At 46.0% G+C, this 13515-nt stretch overlaps 1 protein-coding gene across 1 annotated transcript in view; it reads left to right on the top strand.

Annotated features, from left to right (window-relative positions):
- plekhh2 (pleckstrin homology domain containing, family H (with MyTH4 domain) member 2) overlaps nt 1–13170 on the top strand; it is a 36049-nt gene extending 22879 nt beyond the window's left edge. The window contains exons 22-30 of the mRNA XM_072391458.1: nt 4134–4311; nt 7512–7667; nt 7755–7852; nt 9658–9799; nt 10020–10156; nt 10351–10480; nt 10962–11048; nt 11153–11302; nt 11621–13170. Coding sequence (XP_072247559.1) covers nt 4134–4311; nt 7512–7667; nt 7755–7852; nt 9658–9799; nt 10020–10156; nt 10351–10480; nt 10962–11048; nt 11153–11302; nt 11621–11806 — 1264 coding nt within the window. The 3' untranslated portion in view covers nt 11807–13170. The remainder of the gene's footprint in view (nt 1–4133; nt 4312–7511; nt 7668–7754; nt 7853–9657; nt 9800–10019; nt 10157–10350; nt 10481–10961; nt 11049–11152; nt 11303–11620) is intronic.
- Nucleotides 13171–13515: the final 345 nt, after the last annotated feature.

The raw sequence follows: 13515 nt of genomic DNA, 5'->3' as shown, positions 1-13515 counted from the left end.
CACATGTAGACTGGTTGGGCGAACTCCCATGCACCCTCCAGGATCCTGCCGAGGGTATAGAGCTGGTCCACTGTTCCACGGCCAGGACGAAAGCCACACTGCATCTCCTGAATCCGAGGCTCGATTATCCGACGGATCCTCCTCTCCAATACCCCCGAATAGACCTTACCAGGGAGGCTGAGGAGTGTGATACCCCTATAGTTGGAACACACCCTCCGGTCCCCCTTTTTAAAGAGGGGGACCACCACCCCAATCTGCCAGTCCAGAGGCACTGTCCCCGATGTCCACGCGATGCTGCAGAGGCGTGTCAGCCAAGACAGCCCTACAACATCCAGAGCCTTGAGAAACTCAGGACGGACCTCATCCACCCCCGGGGCCTTGCCACCGAGGAGCTTTTTGACCACCTCTGCAACCTCAGCCCCAGAAATGGGAGGCCCCGTCTCCGAGCTCTCCGACTCTGCCTCTTCCGAGCACGTGTTGGTAGGATTGAGGAGTTCCTCGAAGTACTCCCCCCACCGACTCACAACATCCCTAGTTGAGGTCAGCAAAGCCCCGTCCCCACTGTAAACAGTGTTGACTGTGAGCCGCTTCCCCCCCCTGAGACGCCGGATGGTGGACCAGAATCTCTTCGAGGCCGTCCGGAAATCGTTCTCCATGGTCTCACCGAACTCCTCCCAGGCCCGAGTTTTTGCCTCAGCAACCGCCGAAGCCGCAGCCCGTCTGGCCTGTCGGTACCTATCAGCTGCTTCCAGGGTCCCACTGGCCAAAAAGGCCCGATAGGACTCCTTCTTCAGCTTGACGGCTTCCCTCACCACTGGTGTCCACCAGCAGGTTCGAGGGTTGCCGCCACGACAGGCACAGACCACCTTACGGCCACAACTCCGATCAGCTGCCTCAGCAATGGAGTCACGGAACATGGCCCATTCGGACTCAATGTCCCCCACCTCCCCCGGGATATGGTTGAAGCTCTGCCGGAGGTGGGAGTTAAAGCTCCTTCTGACGGGGGATTCTGACAAACGCTCCCAGCAGACCCTCACAATACGTTTGGGCCTGCCAGGTCTGATCGGCATCCTCCCCCACCAGCGGAGCCAACTCACCACCAGGTGGTGATCAGTTGACAGCTCCGCCCCTGTCTTCACCCGAGTGTCCAGGACATACGGCCGCAAGTCCGATGATACAACCACAAAGTCGATCATCGAACTGCGGCCAAGGGTGTCCTGGTGCCAAGTGCACATATGGACACCCTTATGTCTGAACATGGTGTTCGTTATGGACAGTCCATGACCAGCACAGAAGTCCAACAACATAACACCACTCTGGTTCAGATCGGGGGGGCCGTTCCTCCCAATCACACCCCTCCAGGTCTCACTGTCATTGCCCACGTGAGCATTGAAGTCCCCCAGCAGAACGAGGGAGTCTCCGGTAGGAGCATTCTCCAGTGCCTCCCCCAGAGACTCCAAAAAGGGTGGGTACTCTGAACTGCTGTTTGGCGCATAGGCACAAACAACAGTCAGGACTCGTCCCCCCACCCGAAGACGGAGGGAGGCTACCCTCTCGTTCACTGGGGTAAACCCCAATGTACTGGCAAACAGCCGGGGGGCAATAAGTATGCCCACACCTGCTCTGCGCCTCTCACCACGGGCAACTCCAGAGTGGAAGAGAGTCCAACCCCTCTCAAGAGGACTGGTTCTAGAGCCCAAGCCGTGCGTCGAGGTGAGTCCGACTATATCTAGCCGGAACCGCTCAGCCTCGCGCACCAGCTCCGGCTCCTTCCCCAACAGAGAGGTGACATTCCACGTCCCAAGAGCTAGCTTCAGTAGCCGAGGATCAGACCGCCAAGGCCTCTGCCTTCAGCTGCTACCCAGCTCACATCGCACCCGACCCCCTTGGCCCCTCCCACGGGTGGTGAGCCCGTCGGAAGGGGGACCCACGTCATCATTTCGGGCTATGCCCGACCGAGCCCCATGGGCACAGACCCGGCCACCAGGCGCCCGCTGCCGGGCCCCACCCCCGGGCCTGGCTCCGAGGGGAGGCCCCGGTGTCCGGGCAAGGGATCACGAGGTCCAAATTTTTTGTTCATCATAAGGAGTCTTTTGAGCTGTTCTTTGTCTGGTCCCTCATCTAGGATCTGTTTGCCTTGGGCCCCGGGCAACATAGCTCCCAGACTCATTGGGGCACGCAAACTCCCCCACCACGATAAGGTGACAGCTCAGGGGGGAGCTGTCACCTTATTTGGAGTCCATCATTCTATTATCCACAAGTGGAAAATATTCAAGACAGCTGTCAATCTTCCTTAGAGTGGACGTCCCAGCAGGTTTACCCCACAGTCAGTCTGGAAGTGCTCAGAGAAGCTGCAAAAAAACCAAGAGCTACAAAGCACAAGACTTCTGGAAGGTGGAGATGTTTGGTCATGATGCACCACACCACGTTTGATGAAAACCAAACACAGTATATCAGCACAAGCACCTCATACCAACTGTCAGGCACGGTGGTGGGTTGGGGGTGGTTTGGGCTTGTTTAGCAGCTACAGAATGTGGACACCTTTCAGTTATTGAGTATATATCTTCTAGAGTCACACGTGAGGTGATAGTAAGTAGTTAATGCAACAAAGGACAGCAGCAAATCTACTACAGAATGCCTCAAAAAGAAAAGAATCAAGGTGTTGCAATAACCTAGTCAAAGGCTAGTCAGTAATTAATCATAAGTAGGGACGGGAATTGTTAAGAATTTAGCAATTCCGGTTCCATTATTGATATCGATTCTCATACAGTTATATAGTACAATATATAACTCTATATATCTAACTCTGCCTCACTCTTGCAGTCCTCATCAACTGAATGTTATGTTAGCCCGGTTTTTTCATTGGAAGCTCAAGAACAAGCTGGAGAAATCGTTTATTAAAAAAGTATTTATTAGTGGTCACAAGTAAAGTATATTGCAGCGCTGGACTCGGAGTGCCAGAGCTCCCGCAGGAAATCCGTCAGGCCGAGCCCCGATATCCGGAAACATGTCATATTTATATTCATCTTTATCTCACAGAAGTTGTTTTCACACAGAGTATAATTGGCCAGTCTTCAGTGGCATGATCAGGCCAACCACTGTCCTTGTTGTGTTCTTTGGATGTGATAAACAATGTGTGTGTGTGTGCTGTTTTTAGGCGTGGATCTAATGTACCAGACCTATCTGCCCTAAAAGAGATGTTTTGTCTGACCCAGTTGTTTATGTCATTCTAAGGTCTTGGACCCTTTTAAGGTCATCGATTGTGCAGTATGAGCAGAGTGGAAAAGTACCAGCTAGGAACAGAGGTTATTTAGTAAAATACAGAATATGAATTTATAATGTCTAAGATCAAAGCCAATTATAACAACTAATATGAAATTAAATTTTTCATACAGTATGTCGATAACATTATTACAACAGGGCTCTGAAGTTTTGAATGTAGGCAAGAGTCTTATCTGAACCCCTCCCCCCTGATTTTTTGTCAGTGTGAGAAATACAATGTGTGGCAGGAGTGTGTGACAAAAGGCCCAAAAGAGTGGCCGTCACGCTCAATTTGTGAGACTTGAGAGCCCTGTTACAATCAACAGAACCTGGAGGTTTTATGTTAACTGGGACTTTTGAGACAGAAGACGCTGTGCCACAAGCTCCCCCGCAAGAGTTGCCGCCACCGCTTAGCTGCGTGTGAATGACTTTACGTTGTACAAAGTAATTGCATGCTGTGTGGTCAAATGTTTCAGCATGTTGGAGGTATTCCCCCCTTTGATGTGATCCAAGCTTTGCACGTTTTGCAACTGGCCCTAGTATTGTCCTTTTTGGAGAAATATAACCAAACTTTGGAGCGCTTCTGCCTCGACGCCATGTTGGAAACATTCTGAGCCAAAATACGAAGCGTGCACATGATGTCATCGCAAAAATGCGTCAGACGTTAGCAGAACCTATAAACGGGATTGTTAAGCAGGCGGATTAACCGTTCCACAGAATCGAACTAGTGGGAGCCGGTTCTCGATTCCCATCCCTAATCATAAGTAATTATGAACCAGAAAACCAAAATGTCAAGCGACTTGTACAAAAGCTCTGAATACTAGAAGACGCAGGAATGTATTTGACCTTTACATGTCCCCTGTCACCTACAGGACCGAGGTGGGGAAGTATGCTATCTACTGCCAGCGCTCTTTGGAGCGGACCCAGCAAAAGGGCGAGAGGCAGGCCAGGCCGTGCCGTATGGAGATTCTATCTATTCTGCTGAGGAATCCCTATCACCACTCGCTGCCGTTCAGCGTCCCTGTTCACTTCCTCAATAACACGTACCAGGTAATTATGATACAATGTACAGAAATCCAGGAAATGATTGACTAAAACAACAAAGACAAGAAAACTCTTGGGCCGTACAGTTTTTGTGGAAAGAATATCAAGAATATTTTTTAATCTTGGTTGCATCTGCCATCGTAGCCTCTAATCATAGCTAACACATATCCAACTGCCCGCTGTAAAGAGTTTTGTCACTAACTCATGGCTTCAGTGCACCTGAGCACCAGGTTCCACCTGGATGGGTGTTGGTTTTAGTTTTTTTTTATATATATTTGATGCAGACAGTGACATTGCCCTCAGAATATTAAGAAACAGCTTTTATTCTAACCATGAACGGGAAGAACTGGACTTAAACCCAATAAAAGAAAGAAAGACAATTCCATTGCTTCTGTGTTTGGTAAACGCTAAAATGATAGAGCAACATACAAGGTAACTTTTAGCATTTTCACATTGTCGTTTATATGTTAGCATGCTAATGGTAGCAGTTAGACAAAAGTTGACAGTTTCTCAGGGATGTCAGACCAAAAAAAGAAACTTTGAAAATGGATTTCCATAAAAGATGCAGTCAATGAGGCAAGCTAAACAGGCAAGAGGCAGCAAAGACAGATAAGATAAGATATGATAAAGCCTTTATTGTCATTGCACAAGCTAATGCAGCGAAATTGGCAGACACTCCACCATGAATACACAACAGAGGGTTACATGCTGCCATTCCGACATCTCGCCAATCCGACATTGGACACTTAATTTTTTATTAAACGTCCCGCCATTCCGACACTTTTTTTCCTCCTATGGTCGGAATGGCGGTATGTTTTTTTTTTTTTTTTTTAACATACCGCCATTCTGACAGTTCCTTTTAATAGCCTATGTTTTACCCAAAACATTTTACACTAATGAAGGCTGATATGCCAGCGCGCGCATAAAATGCAGTAAAAACGTTTATTCATGTAATTCACGTGATTTATGAGTACTCGCTCCAATTATGGGAAGCGCGGATGGGCTTTGCGCATTTGGCACAAACACACAGCCGTTGCGCAAGGCTTTATACAGTCATTAATATCTTAATGACTTAACTGGTCACACCTGGGAGTAAATGTCATGTAGAGATTGTGTTTACATGACATTGCAGCTGAACATATAGCTTTCATCCACAAACCAACGTGGGAGAGCCCGAAGACGCATGTGCCAGACGCACATAGGCATGCGTAAAACCAATTTTGACCACTTCATGCTGTTTATTTGCTTTCTTTTAGTTAACTTTCGTTTCTTTTGGATTCTTGTGCGTGTTATGGAGCCGTTTCGGTCCATATTTGTAAGCCTTTTTTTCCTGGATTAAATTTTCGGAAGTTGAAACAAGTGGCATTGGAGTGTGTGATTGAAAACCACCGCGGTCTGCTTCTCCTCCTCCAGTTGTCGAGACTTTGGGTCTTTAATAACGCTTGACTGTAAACATGTGTTAAACATATAAATTGCATGAACAGAAAGAAGGGACTCGCCTGTTGAGTAACGGACATTTCCTTATACTGACAGCCTTGTCGGAATGGTGGGACGTTTGAATGTCGGAATAGCGGGATGTCGGAATGGTGGGATGTCGGAATGGTGGGACGTTTGCATGTCGGAATGGTGGGATGTCGGAATAGCGGGATGTCGGAATGGCGGTATTTCGGAATGGGTGTTGCCACCCACAACAGAGCACACAAGTCACAATATTCAGTATAAGAAAGTTAAAAAGTTAAGATATTAAATGCAATGCTGGAGTGATGCTGTAAATCTGGAAAGTGCGATTTTTAAAAAAAAAACGTAGCAAAGTGGTAAACTAGAAAACACGCGGAACCAGGTGAACAAGAGAAGCAAATCCAATCTAAACCAGGGAGCAGTGAGAGCCCACAAAACGCCAGGAACAGCTGGAAAGGCAGGAATAAACCATCTTGCTTCTCATTCGCTTTGAATAGGGTGACATTTTGTGTTCCTAAATTGAATTCTTTGTCTTTAGCTTAGCTTTGCGAGCGTAGTTTTCGGGAAAATGTTGAGAAAAACTTGGCGACAGCCAATCAAATGGCCTGACTGATCATGTGTGTGGTCTTCTGACTGATTATTGCTACAGTTCTGCACATAGGGCCACACACTCTTGAGCGTTTACATATCACGTGATGTGAATCCTGCCTCATAGCTAATAGCCCTTCTACACAAAGTCTTGGCAAAGTCTTGAGTAAACACAGGTCTTAGTAATGATATTACCAATGATTCTGTTCTGATTGGGTTCTGAGCCTGAATTAATGTAGGTTTTTCATTACTATTTCATGTCGGAATGGCTGCTGGTCTATACAATGGTCAAGGATGTACACGGATCAGCCATAACTTTACGACCACCTGCCTAATACTGAGTAGGTCCTCCTACTTAAAAGAGCTCTGAGCTGTGAGAGCATGGACATAAATCACCTAATGGCATCCTGTAGTAGAGATGGAGCTTCTTTCCACAGATGTCATCAGATCCCATCAGAATGGTGTCTTGGGACTTTGGAAACCAGATCAACATCACGACTGTTTGTTGTGTTCTTTGAGACATTACCAAGAAGTTTTTTGCAGGGCGCACTGGTGTCCTTGTTGGGAGAGGCTGCTTCTTTAGAGGAGTGCTATGGCTCTATTGAGGTGGAGGTGTGACTCATCTGCAGAAATGCAAACATAATATATGAATACGAATACTATATAAATACCAGGAAGAAGGTTTTTTTTCCCCAGCAGAACATTGCATTGTAACAAGATGAGGAGTTTTACTCACTTCACCTGTAGGTGGTTTTAATGTTGTGGCTGATCTCTGCGTATGGGGTGAGCAATCAGCTGATGGGACACAGCTTAACTTAATGAAAGATGAGGAAACTAAAAGCAGGAAGTAAAACTTACACACGCAAAAGTTCCAAAACCATTTAAAAAATATTTCCATATTTACCATGCATGTAAATGTGTTTATCAGTACACTGATTCAGCATAGTTTCTGTGTACTTTGATCAACGAAAAACTACTTCAACCAAGTGTGTTTTATTGGATTAATAAAAGCAGCATTTTGAATTGTTAACAAATGTCATGAGTCATTTGAGCTTCGGTTTAATCGTGTCAGCTAGTTTAAAATCCTCTTTTGGCTTTTTCTACAGAACATCCCTAATGTTCGTCTTCTGTTATGCGTGCGGTCACTTCCCTCTCTGTAGGTGGTGAGCTTTGATGCCTCAACAACAGTGGACGAGTTCCAGTGTCGCCTCAACCAGGACACCGGCGTGAGAAAAACCGGCCTTTCCGGTTTCAGCCTGTACACCGATGACCCTACCGGACGAGAACTGGAGCACTGTTTGCAAGGAGGCATCAAGGTGCATCTTTTATTGATGCGACTATTACTTTTTGAAGATTTCAGGTGCTGCATTTCCCACCACTAAGCTACCTCATAATGTCTGCAGATTTGTGACATTATCTCCAAATGGGAGCAGGCCTCAAAGGAGCAGCACTCTGGCAAGTCTGAAAACACCAGGACTGTCCGCCTCACGTATAAGAACAGGTAGAGGGAGCCCCCGTGGCCGGAAAAAAGAGGGTTTGGCAATGTCTGCATTTAGTTTCATATATTTTCTGACATTTTTCAGAATCTGTATTCTTGCAGGGACATACCTGCTCGTGGGCGACAGATTTCACAGTGTCCGCTTTTCAGGTGGAGATTACAGGTGCAAATGCAAAATAAGAAGCTCTTTGTGTGTGTAAGGTCTGGTAAATTGCATCGAGTGACTCATTCGGCACATTATGTACAAAATCGAGCCTCTCAAAAGCAGACAAGCCCACCCAGATAATGCGACTGGCCTTCACTCGATTAGACTGAAATGGTCCTCGATGATGCGCGCATGCTCCAAAGTTCCATCTTTTTGCATATTTAGCTAAAAACAGTAAAGTGTATATTAATATAGCTAAATTCCTAGTAAAGCTGCTCTCATTCACCCATTTCTCTGGACAGACACGCTTTACACGTCACATTGTGACTGAAAATTGCTGTGCTCTAAAATAAAGTTTTACCACCACAGCGTCATCTGGCAAAAATCACCACGCAAGTAACTCAATAAATTGCTCTGCACAGTGAATTTATCTATACTCACATGTGCAATGATCTCTGACAAAGAAAATTAGAAGCAGCAGTATGTCCTGAACATTTTCTCACACAGTCCACAGCATTTCGGCGTCAGACGTTCTTCAGCAAATTACTCTGTTCCACTCCTGTGTATTTATACTGGGACAAGGGCTCCCAGCGGTCCGATTAAGTGACTTGAGTCAAAGTAAAACTGAATCATGTTTGGAACTGTGCTGAGTGAGTCAGCGAGACACAAGCTTGAAAATCAAGCTTACCAGACCAATTCAATGAGTAGTTTCGACCAAAGGCTCAAAGCTGCAGTAGCTGCTAAAAGCGCAGCACATGCAAATTTCACTCGTCTGCCGGTTACCAAGTTGCGTTGTGGGTAGGTTTGAAGAGTTTTTACTCAGTGGTCTCCCTCCTACGCAACCAGTTGGTTGCCATGGACTTTGTTGTAGAGACCAAGGGGGTGCACGCTACAACTCGTGACCTGGCTGGTAACTGCTGCGTGGTCTTGGAGTAACTCTGGAGGCCGTGGCAATTTGAGTTGTGTTGAAATGTGGGTGCAATAGACTCAGGGTCCTTATGCGTGCATGTTATGTGCTGCTAGGAGGAGGGGGGAAGAAGGAGAGAAGGGCGGGTTATGTTTTTGAGGTGTGGTGTGCTGCAGGTGCAATAGGAAATTAAATTTCCTTTGAGGTGAGTGGTGCAGGTGCTTGATTATGGGCTGTATACAATGGGCTCGAGACCCTTGGTTTGTGTATGTGGAGAAAGTGGGGGGGTTGAGAAGGAGAGAGAGGTTGGAAAGAAATGAGGTAGGAACTGTATAAAAAATGTTTCTGGGAGACTTGGGTGTTAGGGCATGGTCCTGTGACCTTAGGGTAAGGATAAATGGAAGGGGAGGGTATAAAGAAAAGGGAGCAGGTGGTCAAATTTAGGGCGAGATAGAGTGAGTGGTGAGTGTTGAGGAGGAAGAATGCAAATGTATTCAAATGGAAAACACGTCTCTGCTTTGGCTGCTTTGGCAGTACCATGTTTTATTCTGTTTGTGTAAGAAGAATACAGCTTTGTCGTGTAAAAACAGACAACATGAAGGTATAACACGGACACCGTTTAAAGATAAGACCGAAAAATCAACCTTTAGAGCAGTGACTGCCTGGAGAACATGTTCTCCACGAGTTTCCTCTGTGTTTCCTAACTACTTTGCCCTCAATCCGTATGTTTCTGTTTCTTTTTTCCTCCTTCCCCAGGCTGTACTTCTCTCAGCAGATGAGAGGTGAGTCAGAAAGGGAGAGGTTGCTGCTGGCTTATCAAACCAATGAGGCCATTGCAGCCGGACACTTTCCAGTCAACAAAGAACTGGCTCTGGAAATGGCCGCCCTGCTTGCCCAGGTCTGAATAATAATTTTGATGCTGTACAGTCACCTACACTCTTCATATTCTCTGTAGTGAAAAGATGAAAGAGTACTTTAAAGTTCTCTTATTTAACTGAGCAAACTTTCTTTTAGAAACTAATGCACTTAGCTGCCTCATCATACTTCTGTCTGTATCACTCTTACTTATTGCACTTAACTGCAGCCTGGACTGTTTTTACTTCTTTGCCTGTGTTCAGGTGGAGTTTGGCGATTTTGAACGTCCCTTCTCTGCTTCTGGATCAGCCCAGACCAAGTCTAATCAAACCCTGAAACAAGTCTTGGACCGATTCTACCCAAAACATTACCGCTGGACCGCTTCTGAGGAACAACTGAGGTACGGCAGTTCGCTGAAAACAGGCTACGTTTCCGTCTACAAACACCTTCTCTCTGAGCCCGAGTATCTCTATACAAAGTTCTTATGTTTTGTTTGCACAAAGTGAATGCAGCAAGGGTGGGATAAAGCAGCTTAGAAAGAGTGGCTGATAAAAGTATGCTAATATGGTGGAGGTTTTTTCCTCCTACGCTCAGACAACTGCTGCAGCGTCTGTCAGCCCGGTGGGCCTCGCTCAGGGGTCGAAGTTCATCTGAGTGTGTCAGGATCTACCTGACCGTCGCCAGGAAGTGGCACTTCTTTGGTGCCAAACTGTTTGAAGCGGAGGTGAGTGGGCATGACGCGCAATGAAGCTCCAGCATATGCTACATTTACGTTAGAAATAAAAAAAAAGAACGACGCACAGCGGCTCGGCCATTTTCACACAGTGCTGCAGCCTTGAAATTGTCTAATTATTACCAAAAGGTGCTGTGTGTGTGAAATAGATAACGTTTTCTCATCGGGCACTACTGCACAGGAGGTTTTTGTAATATTTGTACATATTGTGTCCACGCACGGGCATTTCACAAGCTGACAGCAAGCAGACACAGCAGTTCACTACCAAATTAACACATCGATGTCAACATAATTATCTGCTCGGACTGGTGCCTGAACAGCACAGGAGGTGTCAGAAATATTTTTTACTGAACTCCACTCGGAACATTTATCCACTTCCTGTGACTAAAGCCGGGACAAGACAACTAGCAGCCGCACTGTACTTGCTAATAAGATGTTGTGAAAATAACGGATCTCATGTCTGTCGTCCCAGTCGATCACTCCCTCGCCGGAGCCGGGTGCACGTGTTTGGCTGGCGGTGCATGAAGATGGTATCGGCGTTCTGGAGCACAACTCGATTGTAAGCAGCTGAGCAGAAACGGATGTCCAGACATGATTCTTTTGGTCCAGGATCACATGTTAATGTCACGTAGCTCCACCTCACGTATTTTGTTTCTGTGTCAGAAACTGCTGGTGTCCCACCCGTACAAGAACCTGATGACATTCGGAGGCTGCAAGCAGGACTTCATGCTGGTGGTGGGTCAGAGCATCGGTACCAGCACCAGCAAAGACAAACCTATGGAGAAGCATCTGTTCGCTATGGACGCCTCCAAGGTGAGTGAGGGCAGGCTGCAGTTGTACCTGAGCTTTGGTATCTGACATTCATCACATTGTGACAGCTCAAACAGACAAGTAAGATGTAGCAATGCCATATCTACATGTCATAACTTGTGTTATTTTTATACCCATAGAGGTATTCAGAAGAAAGACTCACAATAAAGGTCAAAGATCTGTCACATTTAGAGTCGGGAAAGGTGAAAGTTTAGCATAAACGGATCTTTCTAGCATTAAAACATATAAACACCATCATAAACAAAGTAAATATGAAGTTCAAGTCACTCATATGACATTCCTGTTTTGATTCATTGCCAGATAAGGGAGATCACCCTCCTTATCGCCAGTTACGTCAACAGTGCGCATCAGCAGAAGGCCGCCGCCCACCACCTCTCTGCCCCGGCTCTGATGGTGGCCCAGCCCGTCAGCCTGAAGAGCAAAGAGCTGCGGAGCAAATCCCCGCCGGCACTGGGACGCCCCAGCAAGGCCCCCACGCTGCTGTGATGGCACAGAAACACACTTCCTGGTCTTTTTTTTTAGTTATAAAATGAGGAATTTATCTGCAGGTGCTCGAGGACTGACCCCAAGTGAACGTTTTCCATGTGTCTTCACAGTCAGATCCTAAGGAATTGTCTCAGTCAGCCACATGTATTTCTGGCATGCAGACTGGTCACCTCTCTCCCTTCTGGAAGTGGCAATCCTTCATCTGTTTGTAGTGTGCTGATATCACCGCCTCCGTGCCTTCCTCTGAGAACTATTTGAGATTTGCGGCTGAAAGTGGAGCCGTAAGCTCCATACACGGTTGCAAAGTTGTCTACAAGTGACTTAAGTGGCCTTGCTTATGACTCCAGGCCCATTTTTCTGTCTCCCTGATGAGTGGGTTGCTTTTATGTTGTTACTTTAAAAAGAAAAGTCAGACAAATTTACTGACTGACTGAGCAAGCGTTCTTTCTCTGGTACAATTCCACATGTAAAATATGTCTGTTGATGTGTATTTTTGTATTGCTGCTTTTAAAAATGATCCGGCATACAAAGTACGGCATAAAAAAAGGCATCAAGGCTTTGTTAACCACAAACTTACACTGTGTTTTGGTGTCCAACGCCAACAGGAAGTAGGATACCAAAGTCCAGTGTCATGTCAGAAGTCAAGGGACAGAAGAGATGTGGATTTGGTGAGTTGGTTGTGTTGAGAGCTTAAAAGGGGGGAAACCAGTTTGGACAGTTTGCTCTTGGTTACTGAACAGCCAGGAGAGTGGTACAACTTTACTCATGTTCAGTTACTTAAAGCCTTTCTTAAGCGGCGAATGACAAGAAACAGGAAGGTGCCTTCATTTTGTATGTCAGTACTGCACAGTTAAGGAAGGGGAAGGGAATTCAAGTGTGCTTTATGTACACTTAGACTGTTACTGTTAGCAAAATACTCAGTTCTTTGAGTTAATCTTACATCCAAAACGCATTAATACCAAAAGAAGCTGTAGAAGCTCCTGACTGCAGGCCAACACATATAAAACACCACATGGTCCACTTTATGCAGTTAAACAGAAGTACAGGGACCTTATTGTGTGGTTATAGTGTTTTAAATGGAGGGGTCACAGAAGACTGAAGAGATTTGTTTAAAAGTTGTGAAACATGCTGATGAATCAGGATGCGGTTTCATCAGCATGAGCTCTCATGAGTTGGAGACTTTTTCTGACAATCTTGGTATCGTCAAAACTTTTCTTTTTTTAATCCGAGGTACTTTAAGATAATTTCCTCTCTCTGCGTTATCTTCGACTTTTATGCAGTGAGACTCATTGGGTTCTATTTATTTTTCTTATAGAATACGTTGTATTTAAATCAGCCTTGAATAAACTAAATTACAGCAAAGACTGGTTTCAATGAGTGTGCCATTGAAAAAAACAAAAGTGTCATTCCCTACCTCACAACCCATGAAACTGTCCTCCACCTGACGTGCTGATACCTGCAGCAGGTGCCCCACAGCGTCACACACCCTCATTCCTTTAGTTTCTCTGAGAGGAGGGACTTGGAAAGATATACGACACCATACCTGAGTAAACTAGTTAAAGGCATGCTTTTGTTCTGATGTTGCTATGGAGATGAAAGCGGAGTAGGAAGTGTCTGGGTTGTGGGGGGTTGAATCAGGCTTTTTTTGTAAGCGGTTTACCTTTGAGTTTGAAACTCTTTAACCTCCAGGCTTCCCTCAGCATACATAC

This window comes from Leuresthes tenuis, unplaced genomic scaffold (genome assembly GCF_036924035.1).
Source record: "Leuresthes tenuis unplaced genomic scaffold, fLeuTen1.0.hap1 SCAF_8, whole genome shotgun sequence".
Taxonomy (NCBI): domain Eukaryota; kingdom Metazoa; phylum Chordata; class Actinopteri; order Atheriniformes; family Atherinopsidae; genus Leuresthes; species Leuresthes tenuis.
Note: the sequence above shows the minus strand (reverse complement) of the source record. Positions and strands in the feature narration are given on the sequence as shown.